The 23,460-nt window shown below is 45.0% G+C and overlaps 1 protein-coding gene across 4 annotated transcripts in view; it reads left to right on the top strand.

The window, feature by feature from the left end:
- Positions 1 to 23,460, top strand: part of INSC (INSC spindle orientation adaptor protein) — a 122,655-nt gene that overhangs the window by 56,306 nt on the left and 42,889 nt on the right. For 3 of the 4 annotated variants that reach the window (XM_034995055.1, XM_034995056.1, XM_034995054.1), the window contains 3 exons: positions 864 to 987; positions 14,568 to 14,681; positions 20,903 to 21,028. In XM_034995055.1, coding sequence (XP_034850946.1) covers positions 864 to 987; positions 14,568 to 14,681; positions 20,903 to 21,028 — 364 coding nt within the window. The remainder of the gene's footprint in view (positions 1 to 863; positions 988 to 14,567; positions 14,682 to 20,902; positions 21,029 to 23,460) is intronic. The other variant, XM_034995057.1, reaches the window with a different exon arrangement.

The following is a 23,460-nucleotide window of genomic DNA, read 5'->3' as shown; positions in this document are numbered from 1 at the left end:
AAAGCAGACACTCACACCCGACACTCACAGACACATAGACAAGGATTTCACAGACACAGTTGCCCCTACATAGATATATAAACACACACTCATATATTCACAGAGATACACTCACACTCTCTTCTCTGTATCTCACACACGTAAACATACATATGTTTACACTTAGACACATACAGACACTCAGCCTCACATGTATTCACACCCAGGTGGATGTTAACACTCTCCCTTACTCTTTCTAGCCCCCATGCCCTGTAAGAGAAACATGGGACTTGGCACCCCCTAGGACCCCCATGGGGTCTTTGGTCTTTGGCCTTCCAGTGGAACATTCTCAGGCCCTAGGGGTAAATTTAAACCTGACCCACCCCCTGTTTTTCCTACCTGGGGAGAAAATTTTTAAGGCTCCTTTCTGTAGACAGCCATTGTAAACAGCCATTTCTTCAAGGGTCATGACTATTCCCATACATCTTGCATGTGAGTACCAGCCTACCTAGCAACAGCAGCACCCCCCTCCCCCCACCCCAGCCCCGCAGCTCCCACACCCCATCCCTAGACCCTGGTGCAATGACGGCGGATTCTCTCATCTAGAAGCCCAGAGGTATGGATTGGACCACTTTCTTTCGGACTTTCTTCCTAGTGACCTGGACTTTTAGCTCCCATTTTGGCCAGCACTTCTCTGGCCAAAGGATGAGCTGGTTATGGAATATTCCATCTCTGACTCCCCTGGAGCCGATGATGTCTCCCTAGGCTCCTCGCACACCCGCACACCCGCAGGCCTGCGGCAGGCCCAGATCTGGCCCCTGCAATGGCTCTGGGCTGAATACCTGCTCGTCCCCGTGGCCCATGCCATGATTTTTTTTCCCCAGGTGCCTCCAGGTTGAGAATGAGCATGTCCTGAAGTCGATGAAGGCCTGTGTGAGTGAGACCTTGAGCACGCTGGGCCAGCACTTCGGCCAGCTGCTGGAGCTGGCCCTGACCCGGGAGGTGCAGGTTGGTGTGGGCTGGGCTGCCAACAGGGGCACTTGCGTGGACTACTGGGGTGGGGGTGGGGCAGAGGCACGCGGCCAGGCTGGGGGAAGCTCTGATGTGCCTTTCTCGGGGGACACCCTCCTCAGGCTACCAAAATGAACCCTAGCACCTAGCAAACAGGATTGTTAGAGCTCGAGGCTTGCCGAGTTAGCCCAGATCTGCATTTTCCAGATGTGAGAACTGGAGTCGAGAGAGGGAAGAGACTTACCTAAGGTCACACAGCGAGGCCGTGGCAGAAGCTGGCATTTCCCAACTGTACTTTCAGCATTGTCCCTGACACCTTAAATCTCTGTAGTTATTGTCCATAGTACACACAATGGATCCGTATTGTCCTGAAAGACTTGAGACAGCTGTGGGGAACAAGCCAATTCCAGAAATCCGGCAATAGAAAAGAATCTAGAAAGGTCATATAGTCCAGCCCCCGCCTCTAAGCAGGCTTGTGCCTGATTCTAGAAAGAACGAGGGCTTTAGAACCAGATAGATCTACTTTCAAACTATGGCTCACTGTGAGACCTTGAGCAAGTGCCTTAACGTCTCAAAGGCCTCATTTTCTTCATCTACAAAGTGAAAACCTTCCCCAGAAGAAAAGTGAGAGGATTAAGCAAACAACATAGTGTGGATTAAATATATGTTATTTCCCTCCGTTGCCTTTTCCTATTTTAAGAGCCTCCCAGAAAAGCAGATTCCATAAGGTTTTCATTATGAAAGGTATTTACATGTTATTTATAGTTACAGAAATATTGTGTTACATTTTTGCCATTCTTTTCCCACCACCAAATAAAAGCCTTCCACGAATAGCAATTCCCTTCCCCTATCAGCTTCTCTCCAGACTCAGCCTTTCCAGGGAGCCCAGAGTTTTCCTTTTTTCTCCTTCCTGTGTGTCTGGCTCATTCTAGCTTTTCTGACCTGGCTCACCTGCTGGTCAGTGCAGCTGGCCCCACGCTTTCTCACCCTGCACACCCCCCCGCCCCCGGAGATCTGCAAGAGGCCGCTCTGTCCCAGGAGCCTGGGATGAGGGGAAGGAAGGGCCAAGGGCTGGGCTGCTGGGGCTGGCCTTGGAGTTGATGTGCAGATGCTGACTGACGCGTGCAGGGTGGGTGGTGGCTCAAGCTGGGGCTGGTATCCCAGACTGAGCTCTCGAGTCCCAGAGGGTCCCTGTGGAACATGGGGCTGAAGTGGATGGAAAAGCCAAGGGAGTGAAGAGCAGGGGTATTGAAGATAGTCATGAGAGGAAGGGGAGACTGGAGGTGTTTTTGAGCAGGGGTACACGTGCCAACTGATGCTTTTTATGCGACTTTTGCGCCCTTTTGCCTGGAAGTATCAGGTTCAGTGAAAAGGGCTAAACTTGAAAAGTAATGTTGGATTATAAACAGAAGCCAGCGGGTTTGGAAGTAGTCAATCTACCAGGAGGCAATGGGGTAGGGTGTCGTTTCCATGGTCTGGGTCAGAACCCTGGGGAAAGCTCCCTGGGCTCTGCCTGGAGCCTGCCTGGACCTTATGGGCTATGTAGCTGGTTTCTTGGGGTTGCTGGGCCCATTTCTGGTTTTTCCCTCATCCTGATCTTATTCACAGTGGAATTCCTGATCTGGTCCTTCTGCTTGCCTGGCTAAATCCTGCCCATCCCGGGTCTGACCACCTGGGTCATTTGATGCTTGCCTGGGAGCTGAGCTGGATCAGCTGCTCCTTTCTTAGAATTTGGCCCCCCTCCCTGGGTGGCTCAGTCAAAGCCTCTGCCTTTGGCTCAGGTCATGATCCCAGGGTCCTGGGATCAAGTCCTGAATCAGGCTCCTTGCTCAGCAGGGAGGCTGCTTCTCCCTCTGCCAGCAGCTCTCCCTGCTTGTGCTCTCTCTCTCTGACAATAAATAAATAAAATCTTAAAAAAAATTTGGCCTCCCGTTGGCCTCCCTCTCCTTGTCTGCCCTGCATATTCCTTAGCTTCCCGATAAGCCCTCTTTCCTCCCAGCTTGCACCGTTGTGTCTGCTATGCCCTCCTATTGTTTGGGCTCCCTGTGCTCATAATACTTTTTGGCTGATCTTTAGTTGTTGTTGTTGTTTTTAAACATATATTAGGATGTTTCCAGACAAATGGCAGTGACATAAGGAGATACATTGGCTGAAGGCAAGGTGATCTGTGTTCAGCGTTGTAAGCATGTGTTTCTTAAACTGGTGACATTGTACGTTCTATAGGATGTTAATAATTATATGAGGATCCCATATTTGAGGTATCCTGACATAAAGGGACTTAAGCCTATGTCCTTGCATCGGAATTTTCCCTATGATATGCTCTTCTGCATTGAGAGTCTTCTAAAAGGTCTTCACACATTCATAGTATTTCTCGTCTGATCTGTAGCTTCCATAGACAGGGATTTGGGTTTGTTTTGTTCATGGGTATATATATCTAGTGACCAGGATAGTACCTCTCCTACAGTAGGCACTCAATAAAGACTTATTAATGAATGAATATTAAGCAATATGTTCCAAACTTACAGAGTCACAGCAAATCTTTTTTATTCTTAAAGCACCTGATCACTTATTCTGGGATGCTGGCCTTTCAGGAAATGCAATTTGGTCAAAACTTTTTTTGCACTCAGGAGGCTCTTGAGCAGAGGAAGAGTGCTCTTGCCACCTCCCCACCCCTATCCCCACCACACACAAAAATAATCCATGATAGAACAATGCTTACGATGAGGGCAGCGACAATCTAGCACTACCCTGCACTGCTGTGCTCCATCTTGGAATGTCATGTCCAGTTCTAGACCCCAGATGCATCACTGGCAATGGCTGTACTCCGAGGAGGCTCCTGAAAGGGTGAGGAGAGGCTGAAGATCAAGGTCTATGGGCAATAGGTGGAGGAGCAGAGGATGTTTCGTCCAAGGATGGACACTCTGCCACCTCCAGCATTCTGTGTTTGGGGACCCTGAAGGGAAGAAGGAGCTCAGGCCAGCAGCCAAATCTAGAGGACATTCTATGGGTTAGGGCTAACAACAGGGCTGCCCTGCAGGGGGCCATGTTCAGAAGTCCCCGTCCCTGAGCTGGCCAAGCCAGGCCCAGAGGACATTGGCAGGAGATGAGTGAGTTGCAAGGTCTCTTCCAGTCTTGGTAGTATGGCATTCTATGGACATGGGAGTGGTGGGGTAGGGGACTGAGCGTGGAGTTCGAATGCATATCAGGGTTCATATCCCACCAGTTCTACTTACTGGATATGCAGACTTGGGCCAGTTACTTCCTGTCCTCACCTCTGCAGTGGGTTGTCATTAGGATTAAGTGAGACAACCCATGAGTAACTGGTGGCACTCTTCTAACTGTGTCAGCTGCTTTCTTCACTCGAGACTTGCTCTGCCTTAAGAGAAGCTCACAGCACGCTTTGCTAAAAGAGCCCCCTGGTCACCTAATGAATCATGTATTAAGATAATTTAACTACTTGGTGGGTATGGAAAAATTTAAAGTTTAAATGTCAGGAGCCACCAATAGGAAATTAATGAACATTGATGATTAATCTATCTGGGAATAAAGGATTAGCTATGTGGGAGGTAAGAGAAGACTTAACTTAGAAAAATTGATTTACTCAAAAATGACTTCTAGGGGACTCTCTATTGAATAAATTGGCTCTCTCCTGTACCTTGAGTCCTTGACTCAGCTTCATGTGGGTAGGTGTTATATTAATTTATCCTTTTATTCCATCTATTACTTCTGATTTTAGTTTCAAATAGCATCTTTAGTCTAATAAAACTGATTAGGGAATGCATCTTTGGCTCTGTGGCTAAATGAACTAGTTAAAACTTTATCTCACAGCTAAATTTCCCCTTCCTGTCCTAGGCACAGCTGGTCAGCCTCAGGCCTCACCTGAGGGACAAGCACCTATCTTGTGACAGAGCTCAGACCAGAGGGACGCTTCCTAAGAGAAGAGAGACAGGTGCTAAGCTGAACATACTCGTTCCTTCCTTCCAAACTCACAAACTCATCCCTACCTTCTCGGTAGGGTGACATAGAAAGGTAGGGAGTGAAGTTAGCAGAGGTGTGTTGCTGAAATCCCTACTAGAGAACAGGAGTAGTGGGGACCAAGTAGTGCCCCTTAGTAGTTGACCATTCCTGTCCTAAAATGTCTTATTGGCCTTATCCATTGGGCTGTGGTGTGGCTGGAGTGTGGCTGAGCCCCTCAGGGGAGGAGGTCAGTCGCCAGTGGGGAAGATATTTCCCACCTTCGTGAAGCCATTCCTCCAAATAACAACCCCTACCTCTTTGTAGATCCTTGTGGAATCACAGTAGGAAATTTAGACTCTGCTCCCAGAAGGCTTGAAAATGACTCATGATATTACATCCATTAAGTTGGCTCTAAGGACGTTTTGTAACTAAAGCTCAAAATTTGCTTTCCGGTCCTATTTCCCACTCTCAGATTTTGCTCAGCTATGTTGTCCAATATAAGTAATCAGAGGCTGCAATGCAACTAACTTGTAACATAAAGATAATCTGTGCTTGCCAGATGAGAAATAGAAAGATGTCCAAAATTTAGAAATAGTGTGTCTCATTGTAAAGTTCTTGGAGAGAAAATAAAGTCAAAGAAAAAAAAAAAAAAAGCAAAAACCCTGCATCCCTTTACCTGTAGGAATAATTCAAAGTCCCAAATACTTAACATTAATATAATTCTCTTCCATTTTCTTACTGTGCTCATCTTAGCCAGAAGGGTCTCATCACAGTGTGTGTGTGGTCATGTTTTCTTGGGAAGCTGTAGTCAGGGCTGTCTCTCCAGCAGTGGGAGGGGTTCCTTCCAGGCTCAATTTGTACTGGTCTTTCCCAACCATGCTTGAACTAGTTAGTACCTTGGATACACAATAGTATCACAGCACTACTCCTGCACTCACAGAGAGTTAAAACAGACCAATCCTCAGCCCCTAAGGCAGGAATTCCAGGCAACATTTCATGCTAGGACTTTATCTTAGAGTTGCCAACGGCCTTAACACATCCTCACCTGCAGTGGAGCAACAGAGGGTTGGGAACAGGCACCACCTTGATGGCATCTGTGGTAGGAGATCAGTTTATTTCAGTTGTCCATCATCCACAAGGCTTTGTGGAAATTCATTCACTGGGGAAAAGCATCCACCATAGGTTAACTGCGGCACCATGTTTACTACATATGGGAGAAAAATGTCTCCTTCTTCACAGAAGGGAATTTGATATGTTTACTTCTTCCTGCAAAGTCAGGCATTTATAATCTCTTCCCAATGACTTGCTTGGTTTGCATACTTTCCCATCCAGCATTTTCAACATTTCTTAATTTCTAGCTCCCCTCTAAACACTTTGTTTCTGCCACCCCAGGCTGCATTGATTTGGGCTTCTTGAAGTACCTTTGGCTAGAAGTCTTCAGACCACTTCAAAGGCATCGCATTCTCCAGGTTCCCAAAGATTTTCTAGAAGAAATGCAAGCATATATACTTTTAAGGAAATCTATCTCCAGATCTTCAATTTTTGTTTTTTTTCCCAAAATGATCCTCCCAATAATACACAGTTTCTAACATCCCTTCTATTACTTTCCAAAAGAAGGACGTACTCCCACCCATCCCAAATCTTAGAGCGCATTGCCCTGCTGTGTAAAACCTTGGAGTGGCAGTAGGATTGGGGAGATCAAAGAAGAAGCCTTCATTCCTAAACCATAAACCCATAGGCCTCCATGAATTATTTCTGTGCTTTTTCTTACATATTTCTGTTGAGAAAGGCATTAGAAATTGTGTTTTGCCCAGTGTGGAGATATATGGTAGAATGGTAGCGTGTGTGTATAAGAGGGGTGGTTTTGAAAGTTTTCAATTTATCGTTTCCCTTCTATCTCTATTTACTCCCAGATTGTGCAAGGCTCTTGAGTGCCTACTTCTTGTTAGACAAAGCAAAGAGAGAACTGGTTGGACACATCAAGTACTCAAAATGGCTTTTGGGGGCACAAATTTAAATGCAAGCAATTCCTTTCAACTATATCTCATACTCAACCCTAGGATATGTCATTCATTGGGAAGGAAAACATCTTTGAAGAGCCAAAGATTCTAAAGGTTAATGATATCGATTCTTTTAAATGCTGTAATACTTTCGAGAATGACTAAGTTTTTCAAGATATATTGGATAAAATCCACAGATGCAAGTTTTACATGATTTTTTTTCAGATATGGTACACATTACTTAAGAAAGCAGTTAAAGCTTATTTTGTCAACATTATTTTGTGAAATATTTATACTAATTTCTACTTCTTGTTAGCAAAAGATAAAATTAATTGCTAGCAGCTGGACTAATTAGATTTAAGCAGTAAATACCTTTTTCCTTCTTTAAATATGTAGGAAAGTTTGATCATTTGAGCTACTAAAATAATCAAATGATTTCTAATATTTATTTTTTTATTTATTTCAGAGAGAGAGAAAATGCACACACACAAGTGGGAAGAGGGTCAGAGGGAGAGAAAAATCTTTTTTTTTTTTTTTAAGATTTTATTTATTTATTCATGAGAGACAGAGAGAGAGAGAGAGAGAGAGAAGAAGGCTCCCAAGGAGCAGGGAGCCCAAGGCGGGACTCGATCCCAGGACCCTGGGATCATGACCTGAGCCAAAGGCAGATGCTAACCATCTGAGCCACCCAGGCGCCTGGGAGAGAGAATTTAAGCAGGCTCCATGTCCAGCATGGAGCCCGACATGGGGCTCGATCCCACAACCCTGAGATCATGATCTGAGCTGAAACCAAGAGTCAGATGCTTAACCTACTGAGCCACCCAGGTGCCCCAATTTCTAATATTTTTATTCTGAAATTTTAATTATTCCTAAAATGAACACCAAATTTCAATACATATACCCACCTATTTACTGAAAAAATACAATGCCTTTTTATTACATTCCTAGATTTATAAGTAATTTACAATGTTAGCTACATATTGCCTTGCATTATTAAAAGTTTAATAAATTGTTTTATCTTGGCTTTATAATATATACAAATAAACCAAATTTTATTTCAGCTCTACATTATTTTAATATTAACAGTTTTTAGCATTTTCCCTTGGAGAATGATTTCTATAATTATTTGTCAGTGTTGTTTTAGCATTTCTTGAAACATATCTAAACACTTTGTAATTAAAAATGAAGTCAGTTCTATATTGAGAAAAAGTTGTCTTGGCTGATTGGCTTGGCTGAAAGAACTGTCTGCCAATTAGGTTATAGGGTGGGCGTTTTCCATAAATTAAATAAGCAAAAGCTGTAACTTCAAAGTTTTGATAAAACATATTTGAAACAAACACAAATATTTTATTAAAAATTGTATTGGCAATGAAAGTAATAATATTTTGATTTTCCTAATCCTTTCTGAATAATTTGGATAACCCAAGGTGCTCCAACTGAAAGAGCAATGGGTATAATTAATAATTATTTGAAAAGTCTTGGTAAAGTACTTTTGGAATTCTTCCCAGAAATTGAGATAGTGAATGAACAACTCTAATGATTGGGTAACAAATGCTTTTGCAAGTCAAGTGGTTTCCAATTCTTTGCTTTTACCAATTTAGAGGAGTTATCAACTGGCAGATCATTAAAAATGGTGTTTGATGATGGCTCACCATGTGATTGCATAACTCAGAATGTGCTCAAAGGGCTGAGCAACTTGGCTATATAAACTCTTCCCATTCCTCTCTATGGATTTATGGGAACAAGATTTTTCAGGGTTTACATCTAAAAATATAGCATTAAGTCAATATTCAATCATGTATACATTAATTAATGAGAAAGCCTAAAAAGGATACAAAGCCCCATTTATCTCATTAAGACATATATTTATAACATTTTAATTTTTATAATTTGTAATTATTAATCAAAATTTGTAATTTATGTTGTTTTGACCAATTGTACTGATAATAATTGTAACAGTAACTCAACCAAGAAGAGAGTATTTTTTAAAGATTTTATTTATTTATTTATTTATTTTGAGTGCAAACAGGGGGAGGGGCAGATGGAGAGGGAGAGAGAGAATCTCAAGCAGACTCTGCTCTGAGTGCCAAGCCTTACGCGGGGCTCGATGTGGTTCTCGATCCGATGACTCTTGAGATCATGACTTAAGCCGAAACCAAGAGTTGGATGCTCAACTGACTGAGCCACCCAGGCGCCCCAAGAAGAGAGTATTTTTAAGCACTTAGAGCCTGATAGTCACAGGAAATAAAATGAAATTTCAAATGTCAGTGATAAATAAGACAAGGGTGGTCCATAAAACACTTTGAAACTTAAATGTATTACATTAAGATAAAATTCTGAGGAGGGATTGGATTGGGAACACTAAGGATGAAAAGAAAAGATGCAAAATGCTCACAATGTTAAAAAAAAAGATTATTCATACATTTTTAAGGGGATGATGAGGGCATCAAGTTGTTTTGGTATTTAAATTCCACTGAACGCATCTAAAACAGTGATGTAATGGTCTTATTTTATGTCGATATCTACAATCTGCTGGAAATTATATCCTTTCCAACTTTGTTCTTGAAACTTATGATGAAAAATTTTACCTGTCAAATTAAAAATGTGCGGGGTGGGGGTGGTGCGTCTGGGTGGCTGGCTCAGTCGTTAAGCGTCTGCCTTTGGCTCAGGTTATGATCCCAGGGTCCTGGGATCGAGTCCCACATCGGGCTCCCTGCTCAGCAAGAAGCCTGCTTCTCCCTCTCCCACTCCCCCTGCTTGTGTTCCCTCTCTCGCTGTCTGTCTCTCTGTCAAATGAAATCTTTAAAAAAAACGTGCAAGGGGTCATATGTTTTTTAAAATTCCTTTAGGGCTAAATAAGAAAATAAAAAACTGCATTAGGATACACAGACACTCTAGTTCTAAATCATGAAAGCTATTGTCCCCGCCTCTTTCCGGAGAATTGCTTAGGCCTTAAGACCTCTGTCTTCTAGGGAGGGTTTCCTGTGATGCTCCTGGAGTCTGGACCTTTTTAGCCTTGTGAGGACAAGCCCTTCTGCCATGTGCTTCTCAGAACACAGTCTGTCCATACGTTTTGAGTATGTTAACCTTGAGTAGCATTTCTTTCTGCTACATCTTTTTTATTTTGCATTAATGAACTATGCTTCCAGGATTCTCTTTCCTTCTGTTAATCCCCGCCTTCTTTCAGGGAGACTCTGCTGAATTTCTGACAGTTTACCCTGCTTCTCCTGTTGGTCTCTTTCCTTATCTGACTCATAGAATGAGCACTAATTGCTGGATTTGAGCTTTACCACCTTGACTTCTCCTTCCTTTCTGACACATTCTTTTGTTTAAAAAAAACCAAAACTCTTCTAGATGTTGGAATTTGCCTTATTGAGAGACATGAAATCAATTAAGTTCTGTGTTTGCCCCAAACCTCCAATTCTAAGAGATCTTATCAACATTTGCCTCCCTAAATTGGATATTCCAATCCAGGAGATATTTTCCCATCAGAACAATAGGTAATCCAAACCTGGATTCAGTTATGATTTTGTCTGTCTCCTCTTTAGTATGTCCAGTCTTTCTGTGCCTTTCCTCAGAGGCCTGATTCATGCATTTCTCCAATACATTCTCTGAGGACACAGGCAATATTGTATACTCATTTTCAAAACCTTTCACCTAGAAATTTATCTAGCAATCCTTTAGATATCTCATGCTGTTCTCTGTAGTCTTCTGTTTTCCAGAACTCTGTTAGTGCATAACAACGATTTTTATTCCATCTTATCTGAAGGATGAAGAATGTGGGCAGAGCCTGGCTGAGTGATTCTTCTGTTCCACGTGGCATCAACAGAGGTCCCTTGGTGTTATTCAGCCAGCAGATGGTTCCGAGAGTCTTAGAAAGCTTCATCACATGTGTAGTGCCTTGGAGGGGATGGCTGGAAAGCTGAGAGCATTGATCAGGGATCCTACACATGACAGTCTCAGAGTTCCCAAACTTCTTACATGGTAACTCAGGACTCTGAAAAGAATGTTCCAAGAAACCTGGGGGGCAGCTTGAAGGTTTCTCGTGACCTAGCCTTGGAAGTCCTGGAACATTACTTCTACCAACTGCTGGCTTTTATTGGTCAAGCAAGTCGTTGAGGCCAGTCCAGATTTAAAAGGTGGTGGTGGCAGGGGGTACCAGAGCCCACCTGCCTATGGGAGGAGTAGCGAAGAATGTGTGGCCATGTTTAATCTGCCACACCCTGTCACATCAGCCCACATTTATGTAATCCCTTTGCGTGGCCGGGCTGCCCTAACTATGCCCAGCTATGGATTCTCTATCTGAAGCTTTAGCTAGAGCCTTCACAATATTTTCCTGGCTGCCTCTGAGGAACTCATTCCAGGTTGATATGTGAAACTTTACCTCTCTGATCAATTTCACTGGGCTACAGTCGCTCTTTCTGACTGAGGGACAATTAAAAATATTTTTTCCTTTGCGGATTCCTTATTTAGAGCAGCTAGATTGTGTGCGTCTCCCTAACTCTTCTCTATTCCTTTCTCCTGGTGTTTAAGATTCTGTGTTTTTTTTGTTGTTGTTGTTGTTTCCTCTCTGCCTACTCTGTCTTTAAAACAATATTTCTGTCACTCAGCTTCATCAATCTTTGTTCCTTTATTTTGTCTCTTTTCCACCACTCTTCTTATGATACAGGGTGAAGCATATTTTTGACACTTCTTCAGTTCCTCCTTGATTGCCTGACAAATCTTGATTTTAGAGACTGTAGTAGTTTGAAGCTGACACCAAGATAGGATGGGATAAATGCCTGTCAATGATGGGGGCGGGGCGGGTAGCAGGGGCAGACATGGGAAACCATGGTGCAGGTCTGAAAACAGAAATAAAAGGGGGAAGGAGGACTGGAGTAGGAAGAGACATGGAATTTTCAGACCAAAGTCACTTGTTAGAGGAGTCTCCCCCAACAGCCATGGGCTGCAATAGTGTCCTTGCTGTGATCAGTCACAGCTGGGAGTGGCTCAGGGAGCTATGGCCTCAATAAGGACACGGGGTAGATCCAGAGGGGCAGTAGCTGGAGGCTCTCCGTCAACGCTGCCCCTGGCAGCAGGAGCTCTGGCTACCACAGGGCAGAGGGCTGTAGATGCTAATGGGGCTGTAGATGCTAATGGGAGACTGTCATGTGTAGGATCCCTAATGAGAGCCCCTCTCCAGTTTGGTGAGAGCTGCTAATGAGGCTGGATATTCTCCATGTCTTGAGACTTCTATCTTTGCTGGTCCAGGTGAGGTTCTGCTGATTTTGAGGGAGATGGACTCACTGACTTTGGAAAACAGGAAGTCGGATTCACAGGAGTTAAGGTCCAACTAACTCCACCACATATCACGTGCGTGACCTTGGTCAGATTTCTGCGTCTCAGTTTCCTGAAGTATGAAGTGAGGGTTGGACAAGACTGTTGAGGGCCCTTCTGGTCTGACATACTGTGATGCTTAGGGCCTTGATGATTTCAGTGGAGCCTTTGATCTCATATTTTTCCAAATTTATCTTTGTGAAAAGGATGATTACTTTTCATTGTCAGAGAGCTGATTCACCGAGATGATCTGAGGTATAATTACGGTGTATGTGTGTATAAGCATTAGCAAGAAATTATTCTCAGGCATAAATGGTCTAATGTTAGCAGATGATTGCAAAAGACATTGGATTGAATTGTTTAACGTCATGCTAATTTGCTTGAAGTGCAAACACTAATCAAGAACACTGAGTAATTATGATTTAGGTACAGGACCCCAATATATGAAATCGGCATTTTCATGCGAGCATTATTATCACTTACGTAACTGCTTACGGTATGCTGGGGGAGGATTCTAAGAAGTGCGTTCATTACAGAGATTTGCAGTGACAAATCTTGGTTATTAATTTTACCTTTTGTCGAATCTCTTACAAGAGGCATCTATCAAATCTTAGGGAATAATTTTTACATTTAATGTAGTTTTATTAAATACATACTTAATCTTAGACTGCTTTACATAAAGGATTAGCATATTGTGTGTGTGAAGAATTCTAGGAGTTTCAATAAAGAAGAGAGAAGGAGAGTCATTTACCTGGAGGCTTAAACCCACTTAATTTTAATCATTTTACAGATGGGGAAACTGAGGCCTAGGGTGTGTATTGCCCAAGATCACAAAATAATAACTGCTAACAATTTTATTTTGTTTCCAGGTACCAAGAGCCTTTAGAAGTCCTATATATATCGTCCTATATAAAAAGTCCTATATATATATAAAATACATATATTTTATAATATATATAATTAATATATATGTTATATAAAAAATCCTTCATACACACACACACACACGGGCTATATATTGGCTACCTTAAGAAATGGGTACAGCCACCATAAGAGAGAGACATTGTTATTTCCCCCTCATTTCATACATAAGGAAACTGCAGTATAGAAAGGTTAATTTACTTGCTCTGGGGCACATGGGCAGAATGGCAAAGCCAGAATTTGCACCCGGGCAGTTTGGCTCCAGAGTCCCTGCTTTCAACCTCAGACACGCTTCCTCATCAACATAATGTGTTAAAAAGGCAAACTGGCACTAAGCCTCAGATCTCCTCATTTCCTTTTAAGTGTTTTTTTTTTTTTTTTTCCGTAACGCTAGGTTTAATAAAAAAAAAAAATCCATTTTGATATTTTAAAATAACATAGCAACTGAAACTGCACGAGTAGTTGCCCAGAGCAGCGGCTCTGGAGGTGTTACTTTCTCACATGAAGCCCCCCAAGGCGATTCTTCTGAATCACTATCTCCACATCTCCCAGGAGAAACTCAAGCAGCTAGAATTAATTAGCAGGTAGGAATCATTTATAATCAATGAATCATATGCTTCAAAGCAAATGGCTGATTATGAAGTAGTTTCAAGATATGTGAAAAAGCTTTTTCCCAGAAATAAGCTAAACTAATCTTTATGTCTCATTTGTTGATGAATTTTCCATTTGCTTTTCTTCCTGGTTCTCCCTGGGTCCTACGTTCAGTCATTTCCAGCCTTCCGTCTAACCATGATTCTTAACTCCCTCAGCCTCGAGCAGTCCGACATTCTCGAGTTACCCACTCTTTGATAGGGTTCCCAGGGTTGGTATTTTGGCCTGGCTGTATACACGATACAAATGTCCTCTGAGCTGTAAGCTACTGTAGACTACTTCTCTTGACTCAACCGCTGAACCCATTACCCAACCGGAGTTTGCCATTGGCAAATGAACCAGCTCTTCGGTCATAGCTGTAGCAACTCATTGGTTTTCAACTTGATGGCTTATTTAACTGATGGTTTCTGTTCTTATTTGAAGCCAGTAGAACAACAAAGTTTGCTCAGACCATCAGTATCGAGAGCTGATTTTCTATCAATTGGAACAGGGCACATTGGTTGTCCATGTCCCAGCGGTTTGAAATTATCCCATATTCCTGAAATGTAGTTCGGACCCCATGCAGACTCATGTCTTTTCCAAAGCTAGAATACCTCATCACCCCCTATAGTGGGACTGTGATTGGGGCAGGGCTATAGATTCTGGGGGGCTTCGAAGCATGGACCCACTGGTGGTCCATTAAGGAAGATTAGATGGAGGGAATAACCCTCAGACTTTGCTCTCTTTTCTTAGGCGCTGGTGAGAAAAATCAATGCTTCCGACAATATCTACATCACGGAATCCACCACAGGGAACCTGTTCAGCCTGACCCAGGAAGGAGCTCCCTTGTGCCGCATCATAGCCAAGGTGAGCTTCATGGTCAGCAGCCAAAGTGACAGGCCTGGGGAGAGTGGGAGGAAGCTAGTTTGGTGGGGAAAACTGGCTCAGGACATTTGTCCTGGCTCTAGCGTTTGTTAGCTGTGTGATCTTGGAAGAGTCACCTCCCCTCTTTGGGCCTGGATGTCTCCATTTTTAAGAGTGGCTAGGCCCTCTGATCTCAGTTCCCACTTGAGAGAAAAGCTGGTGCCCCCAGAGTCTCTATAATTCTCCTCATGTGGTATGTGTTAGAAGTATCAACCCTCCTTCCTCATCTCTACATATCCCACCAAACCCAAACAACACACATGCCCTAACTCAGGTTCTTGATGGAGCCCCCAAATACGTGAAGCCACTACAATACTATATGAGGAGAAGACAAAACGGAGGAGGACAGTGGTTTTCATCCATTACAATGGAAGGTTTTCCTTAAAGATTTATTTATTTATTTGAGAGAGAGAGAGAGAGAGCACAGTGGGGAGGGCAGAGGGAAAGAGAGTCCTGAGCAGACTCCCCACAGAGCGGGGAGCCCAATGTGGGGCTCGCCCCATGACCCTAAGACCATGACCAGAGCCCAGATCAATAGTCTGACGTTTAACCATCTGAGCCAGCCAGGCACCCCATGGTAGAAATTTTATTTTGCTAGCTTCATGGTTAATTTGCCCCTACACTTGGGGTCCAAACACTTAGGGCAAATACAGGCAATTAATAACCCTAGGATCTCACTAGGATCTTGTTTTATTTTTACTATTTTTTTTTAACTTGAGAAATGACATTGCCGTGGAGATAGAAGCAGTGATTTAATTGGAAGTAAAGTTGTGTCTTTCAGTAGAATTAAGATGGCAGTCACAGGAAGATGCTCCAGCTCAGTGGTTCCCTGTCCTGACTGTCACAATCCCTCAGGGAATTTTGGAAAACACAGATACTTTTTGCCCCACCTAAATTTACTGAGGTCCTGGGGTAAGACCTGAGACTCTACATTTTAACAATCCCTACAGGTAATTCTGAGTCCTGGCCACTCTCAGAATCATTCATCTAAGCCTTTAAAGAAATCTGGAAGAGGAGGCTAAATGCTTGTCAACTTTGCTTAGGGGAGAAGTAAATTGTATGTAACAGTGATAGCTAACATTTGAGTGTTGCTGTCCAGCGTGCTTAATGCCTTATAGACATTATTTCCCTTAAATTATAAAACCATCCTAGGAAGTAGGTATCATGTTATTCTTATCTATAATTGAGGAAATAATTTAAGGGTTTTACTCAAGGTCACACAACTGATAAAGAGTGGAGTCAGAATTAGAACCCAACTCTCTTTAAATCAGAGCTCCTGATCCTAAAGCCTACAGTGGTGACTTCTGGTTCCATCCTGGCCCTTTAGATTCTTGGGCCAAAAGAGTGACTCAGAAGTTCTCAACCTTGATATGTATTAGAATCACTAGGGAGCTTTAAATGTCACACAGCTAGTAAGTGGGTGAGCTGGACTTTGAAACTGCCTGCTTGGCAGCCAAGGCTATGCTCTTGCTTACTATTCTGAGCTGCCTCTTAGCAGCCCTTTCTCTTCTTGCTCCTTCTTCTCCTCCTCTTCCTCCTTTTGCCCTTCTCCCCCCTTCTACAACCTTCATTATTTGCTGCATGCTTTCTTTTCACCAAGCACTGTGCTAAGCTTTTCATTTATTATCTTATCCAATCCTCCCAATGATCTTCTGATGTGTTATAATTATAATTTCCATTTTTAAGATGAGGGAACAGAGGCTCAGAGAGAAGGTAAATAACTTGTCCGAGCTCATGTGCATTAAGTGCAAAGCTGGTATTTTAACCAGATCTACTGACTCCAGAATCTTAATCTCAACTTCTTATCTCTCCAACCCTTGCGAGAGAGTAGACAGAAGGCTGAAGGGAAGAGAAGATTCAGCGATGACTCCCATCTTCCCAGCCTGGAAGATGGTGAGACTGGTTCCTCCAGTGGATTCGCTGTGTCTAGGTTTTCAGTCCTGACAGTGACGCAGGAGCTGGGAGTCCCTAGTATACTCTATACAGCATCCTCACTGTTGATGTTCATTAAGTGTGCCCAACATTGTGACAAATCTGGGACAGCTATTCACAGTGGCCTTCCTCACCCACCTCCTTGGGGCCCAGTGTAGTCTGTCTTTGGACACTTCATCCATCTGAGCTGCCTCCAGAAGATTATTTGGGCAGCCTGTCTGAGGTCTGTCCTCTCAGCCCCTTGAGTTCCTTTGAAGGCCAAGAACAAACCCAGTCCTCCCTATGATGGTAGTGGTAAGCCCCATCCCTTCCTAAGTGCAGAGCAGAGCAAACTCCCCTGTGCTTTGTCAAAATTATCCCCTATCCTGCTCCTCTGTTACTCCCCCCACTCCTAGCCTACACCCCACAAGTGGCCTCCTTAGCTTTATGACAGTTTATCCCAAGTCTGTCTGAATAATACATACCATGATATACTTTGGCTTTGAGCCCATAGCTTTCTATAAAATTAAACAAACTCTAGCCAATAGTGCAATTCTGCTAGCTCAGGCGATTCCCGGCTCTACTCTAAGATGAGTGCTGCTCTTGGGTCCTTGAGGGGGCTGCAGGGGAGTCCACACAACTAATCCATCTCACTTTCTCTGCGGCCTCCTTCCTCTTCTCCCTTCCACATATCCCAACTCTTGGGATACATTTTCTGAGGGTTTGAGACAGTCTTCTAACCAGGAAGCTTTCCACAGACTGACCCTCACCTGGTTGTCCAGAACTGGGTGCTGGGCCCTTTCACATACATTAACTCAGCTAGTTTGGTGGTGTAGCCGCTGTGACCCCATTTTTAGTCAGCGGCAGAACCAGGGTTTGAACCAGAATCCCTTCAGTCTGGGTTTAGGATTTCCTCCCTTTAGCTTTTGCAGTAGTTAAAAGTTCAAAGAAAGCTATTTTTCACGGACTTGGGAAACAATGTAAGGAGAATCCAATGCAAATAGGAACAGAGGCTTAAATATAGTTATGCTGGGTTCAGTGCCTCCTGAGCCCAAGGAAGCCTGCCATATTGATCCTGGCGCTCAGTCCGGTGTTCTTTGGTACTATTTCTTTGTTGTCTGCTCCAGATGTAAATACCTATCTACTTGTCGATCTACCTATCATATCTATCTATGTATTTATGTATCTATTTATCTATCATCTCTATCATCATACATATAAATAATATTTACACTACACATGATTAAATATAAACGTACACATATAAAAATATATATACATACACATATAGACACATATATAAATATACCTACACATAGAAGCACCTACATGTATATAAATATTTATATGTGGAGGGAGGTCATTAATAACCAGCGGGGCTGGCTGGGGAGACCTTAGGACTCCTGTTTCTTTTCTGCTCACGTTAAGAAGCAATTTGATTTTACTTCAGTGACTCTCTGGGTGAGGTCTTTGTGTGGAACCCTCATCAGATGTCTCAGAGACCACGAGAAAGTAGGAAGACAGGGATAAAGGATTACGGAGCAAGGAGTCAGAGAGGAGGGGCCTTGTTATGCACTAGTCTATCTTTATCAGAGTCATGCCGTGCATTTACAATCAGAGTGTTTCTCTTTGACCCTTCCACAGTCCCCTCTCTGATTATGTTAGGAGTTCCTGCTCTGTATTCCTATAACCCTGCACCCCCTCATTTCATTGCACTCCTACCCAGATTTTTTCCTGCTTTAAAAATAATCTGCCATCCCAAGACTCACGGGTTGTCGGACCATGAGTTCACTATGGACCGGGACTGAAGCAGTCTTGTTCAGTGCTTAGCACAGTGTCTGGCTTATAATACACCATTAATAGTTTATGGCTGCATGAATGCATTGGCCAGCTGTATACAATATGCCCTTTCCCCACCAAATGAACTACCCCAAAAGGAAGTAGGAAGACGAAAGTTAAGGATTGCTCTCAGCTGATTATAAAATGTCAGAAATGATGAACTCATCTTGGTTCCTGCCGTGATAAGCGGCAGAACTCTCAGAATGAAAAGGGCCGCTGGGCTGAGTTTTGTGGGGTGCCGGGTAGGGAAGATTCGGGAAGACTTGTTTCATCGAGTCTGTGCCGGGCTGTCGTGGTCACACAACTACTGCTCCTTCCAGTTACTCGCTCATTATCTGCACCGTCAGTCACAGCTGTGTCCCCAGAACGTGAAACGGTGCCTGGTGCGAGGTATGTTGTTTGTTGAAAGAGTTCGCAAACAACTGACAGGGGATGGTATTTTTGCTGGACTCACCTTCTTCTTCCTGCAGCATTTTTGTTTTTTTCAGTTTGGGGAGCAGAGTGCAACAGGTTTAGTTAGAGCCAGGAGGGGTGAGGTTAAAGGCGGGTGCCCTGCAGGACCAAGCTCCTGTCAGTCTTCACGCATTCTTTACTGCTGCCATCCCCACGCACCCTTGCGGGCAGCAGGGAAGGGCAGAGGGAGGAAAGAGGGCCAAGCCAGATGTCTACTGCTCTGGACGTCCATGGTGGCGTTACCGCCGGCTTGCTGGGCATCCTAGTGGGTCTGCTTTGGGATCTGTTGGCTCCCTCACTTTGCTCCAGTGATTTTTATAGAATAAATATGACCACTCAGGATGGGGGCTCACCCAAGGCTTCTTCCCAGAAGTCCTCCCAGACTGCTGTGAAGTCTCCACAAGGAAAAGCTGTTTCCATGACCAGCTGTTACAAAAGAAGTACACGTCCACACTCAGCTAGGGCAATCATTCCTGAAGGTTTTGGGTTTTTTTTTCTTTTTTCTTTTACAAACTAGAGTGAAGAAGGGAAAACAAAGATGTGTAGATTTGGGTGAATTATTTCACCCATCTGGACTTGGCATTTTTTTCCCTCACAGAATGAGAATGAATTCCAGTACTGATATATAAGTAAGACTCGTTTTTGTATGCCTGCCATGGTGATTTGGGAGGATCTGAAGGATCTGAGGAGTAATGGTGGTTGCTGGAGGAGGGGAACCAGCACTGGGCACCTAGCCTTCAGGTCCCTCCACCTTCCTCAGACTTGCTTCTAGAATCTATTTCTGAGGACTCCAGGCTTGTTCTGAGGCAGGCTGCTGAGAGGGAGCTGCCAGATGTGGGGGAGCAGTGTTGAATGGTGTTGAGCCTGGTCCTCTCAAACACGTCTACCCTCACCCCTGGTGCCCCAGCCCCAGAAGCATTTGGGGAGTCCCACCTCCAGTTTGGACTATTAAGAGTGATATTACTTGTGGAGGGAGCATTTCATTGCAGCATGCATTTGAGCGTGTGTGTGTGTGTGTGTGTGTGTGTGTGTGTGTGTGTGTAGGAACTGTAGGGGAGGAAACACTCTTTTCTTTCCACCATCTTCTTAAGTTCTCTGGCTGGTACCCTATAAATTGGGCTGACAAAAGACAGATTAACAAGAGAATAACAAATAAAAGTTTCTTAGCATGTGCATCACGATTACACAGGGAGCTCTCAGAGATGAGTGAGTCACAGGGTTGGTTAGAACTTGCACTTATATAGCATCTTAGCAAAAGAACAACTTTAGAGAAATAACAAAACAAAGAACAGGAAACCTGAAAAGAACTTTGAATCTCTAGGGATGGCAGATCGTGAGAAGGCAAATCTATGGAAAACTAATAGTGGATGAGGCATGGTTAGTTGGGTTTGTTGTGAGGATTCCCCTGGGGCCATCTCCATGCTGTATGGGTCTGAAGTTGTCTCTGGTGATTAGCTTTTCTCCTACCTAATAGCGAGGGGAAGGGGATATCTCTGTTGACGTATGTCCTCCTTTTAGGCAAACAGGGGGAGGGCAGAGATCTCTGGTACCTGCTTTTTCCTGACTACCTTCAGCTCAAAATAATCTTTTTTTAAAAATTTTTTTAAAAGATTTTATTTATTTATTTGAGACAGAGAGAATGAGAGACAGAGCATGAGAGGGAGGAGGGTCAGAGGGAGAAGCAGACTCCCTGCCGAGCAGGGTGCCCGATGCAGGACTCGATCCCAGGACTCCAGGATCATGACCTGAGCCGAAGGCAGTCGCTCAACCAACTGAGCCACCCAGGCGCCCCTGGCTCAAAATAATCTTTACGCCCCAGTGACATATTTTGGGGTGGCATATTCAGCCACCCTCCAGACCCGAAATCATTGCAGCTGAGTGAGGGATGCCAATCACTCTCCCATTGGCCCCAGGAAAGAGGACCCAGGGAGGTCATGTCACATTTTCTTTTTTCCCTGCAGGAGGGTGGGGTCGTAGCTCTCTTCAAGGTCTGCCGCCAGGACAGTTTCCGATGCTTGTACCCCCAGGCGCTGCGCACGCTGGCCTCCATCTGCTGCGTGGAAGAGGGTGTCCACCAGCTGGAGAAGGTGAGAGAGCAGCCGGCTGGCTGGGGTGGGGTGTGAGGCCCCTGAGTCAGGGGGGCAATGTGTGGGGCCCGATTGACCTGGTGGCCCCCTGGGCCTCTTCCCCGAGAACCTCATTTTCCTAGGCATCCCTCTGATGGGCTGCTGGGATCTTGACTGTGGGAGTTAATGAAGAGGACAGGGATTGAGGAGTCTGGCCAGGTAGGGCAGGCTCAAAGGGGGCACTCAGCACTTCCTGGGTGGAGTGGCTGACATTCCAGTGGGCAGAACACAGCAGGAGGTAGGCGAGGAGGGCGCGGAGTGGTGTCAAAGGTCAGGGCTTTTGGTCCTTCACACATGGCAGGACCCCAGTGGAAGGAGGAGGATGTCGCTCCCTGGGGGACTGAGTGGGCAAGAGTAGGATGTGCCTTGGCCTGGGCAAAGCAGGTGGGGCTCCAGCAAGACAGAGGGATTGGGTAAGGGAAACGGAAGCCTAAGTCCAAGCGTATGTTGGGTCCACATGGCACAGGGTGGGCAGGGCCGGAGGGAAGGGAGTGATCTGGCAGACCCAGGTGCCTCCGCCCTAGACCCACCTGGGGCAATGTGACTAATTCCAGGTACCGCCCCCCACCCCCATCCAGGTTGTAAGGCTGAGGTTGCTCTTCTGCCACCCAGACCTGTGTGACTTTGAGGCCTGCAGATAGGCCCTCAGGGACTTTAGCCAGGAGGATTGGGGAAGTGCTGGGGCTGACATTTGGAGATGTCTCAACCAAGTTTCAAGGAAAGATGTTGAACAATTTTATGGCAGAGCGGTACAAAGGCCAGGAATAGCCTGGTGATAGTTGTGGTACTCTCAGGATTGGGGGGTAGGTGCCCTGAGTCTGGTCTCTATGGGGATGGAGCAAACAAAATGTTCCCCTCCCTCTGTACCCTCGTCCCCCAGTCTGGCCCCAGCTCCCAGAAAACCCACGCCCTACCAGCTTCTTCACTTTGGTCTGGACTCCTAGTCAGATGGCTATCTCACGTTCCACCTGCCTCTTAACAAATCTGCTCAGATTACGGGACAGGGATCATGGGCTCAGAGACGTTTTTAGCCGAGGATGGGGGATGGATGAGGATTCTGCTCATGTTACAGAAGAGAAGGCTGTGGGTCAAAATGGGGAAGTGATTTGTCTGAGGTCACAAAGCAAGATGGCAGAAGAGCTAGTGCCAGCCCTCTGGGCAGAGTGGAGGCTTTGTATGCGTGTGCTTACACAGAGAGCAGAATGGAGGAGGCGGAGGTGACAGAACAGATGGGCAGACAAACCCCCTGAGGTCAATGCAATGGACGTCTTCGGCTCTATGTGCCCAATAGTCTTCTCCCTTCTCTCATAAAATCCTCTTCCTGGGACAGTGCAAACACGGCCAGACTGGTTTTGTTTTTCATCTTCTTTCATGCTGGTTAGTGGGGAGAACAGGGAAAAATAGAAGGGACTGAAATCACCAGTCCTCCAAAGGCAGTGGATTTCTTGGCTTCAGAGAGTTTGCAGAGCAGCAGGAAATTTTTAATCCGGGGAAGAAAAACAGCAGAGCTTTTTTGTTTAGAGCTGAAAACATGTGTAGCTGGGGAGTCTGGAGGCGATTTTTCCTGCCACCTTCTACTGCTCCAAAGCCGGCAGGCACGAGTGCACCTTTCCTAGGCCAGATGGGCCACCTGGGGGCCTGGGCTGACCTAGCCCCCAGCACACACCCCTTTTTAGCTCCCTACAACCCTGTGAGGTGAGCACTCTTTACCGTCTCCGTCTTTATTTATTTTTTTAAAGATTTTATTTATTTATTTGAGACAGAGAGAATGAGAGACAGAGAACACGAGAGGGGGGAGGGTCAGAGGGAGAAGCAGGCTCCCCGCTGAGCAGGGAGCCCGATGCGGGACTCGATCCCGGGACTCCAGGATCATGACCTGAGATGAAGGCAGTCGCTTAACCAACTGAGCCACCCAGGCGCCCCAGTCTCCGTCTTAAACACAGGAAACTGAGTCTCAGGCAGTCTCAGTGACTTGCCTAAAATCACAAAGTACATTCTAGAGCCAGAATTTGGACCCTGTCTGCCTGCCCAGGCTCCCTCACCGCCTCACTGGTTTTATAGATTCTCTCAGAGTGCCAAAAAAGTCCCTGCAGCTGAACCCAGGGTCTCCTTGCTGCTCCTGGCCAATGTGCTAACCTCCCCCGCCCCCCAGTGGCACAGAAGAAGGTATTCCTAACTGGGCATTCCCGGCGCCCAAGGCAGGTTACTTTCCATAGACAGTCCTGAAACACCTCTGTGCCGGTCCCGAGCGGGAGGGAGAGCAGCCTGAGAAGAGCCCCCTGGTGGTCAGAACAGCAACTACATGCTACAGCCGTGATGCTTGCCTAGGGCTCCCAGGGATTTCTTTTTCTTTCTTTCTTTCTTTCTTTCTTTCTTTCTTTCTTTCTTTCTTT

The sequence above is a fragment of the Mirounga leonina genome, unplaced genomic scaffold (assembly GCF_011800145.1).
Source record: "Mirounga leonina isolate KUSES-001 unplaced genomic scaffold, KU_Mleo_1.0 Mir_92, whole genome shotgun sequence".
NCBI lineage: Eukaryota > Metazoa > Chordata > Mammalia > Carnivora > Phocidae > Mirounga > Mirounga leonina.
This window is presented reverse-complemented; position numbering and strand designations above follow the sequence as displayed.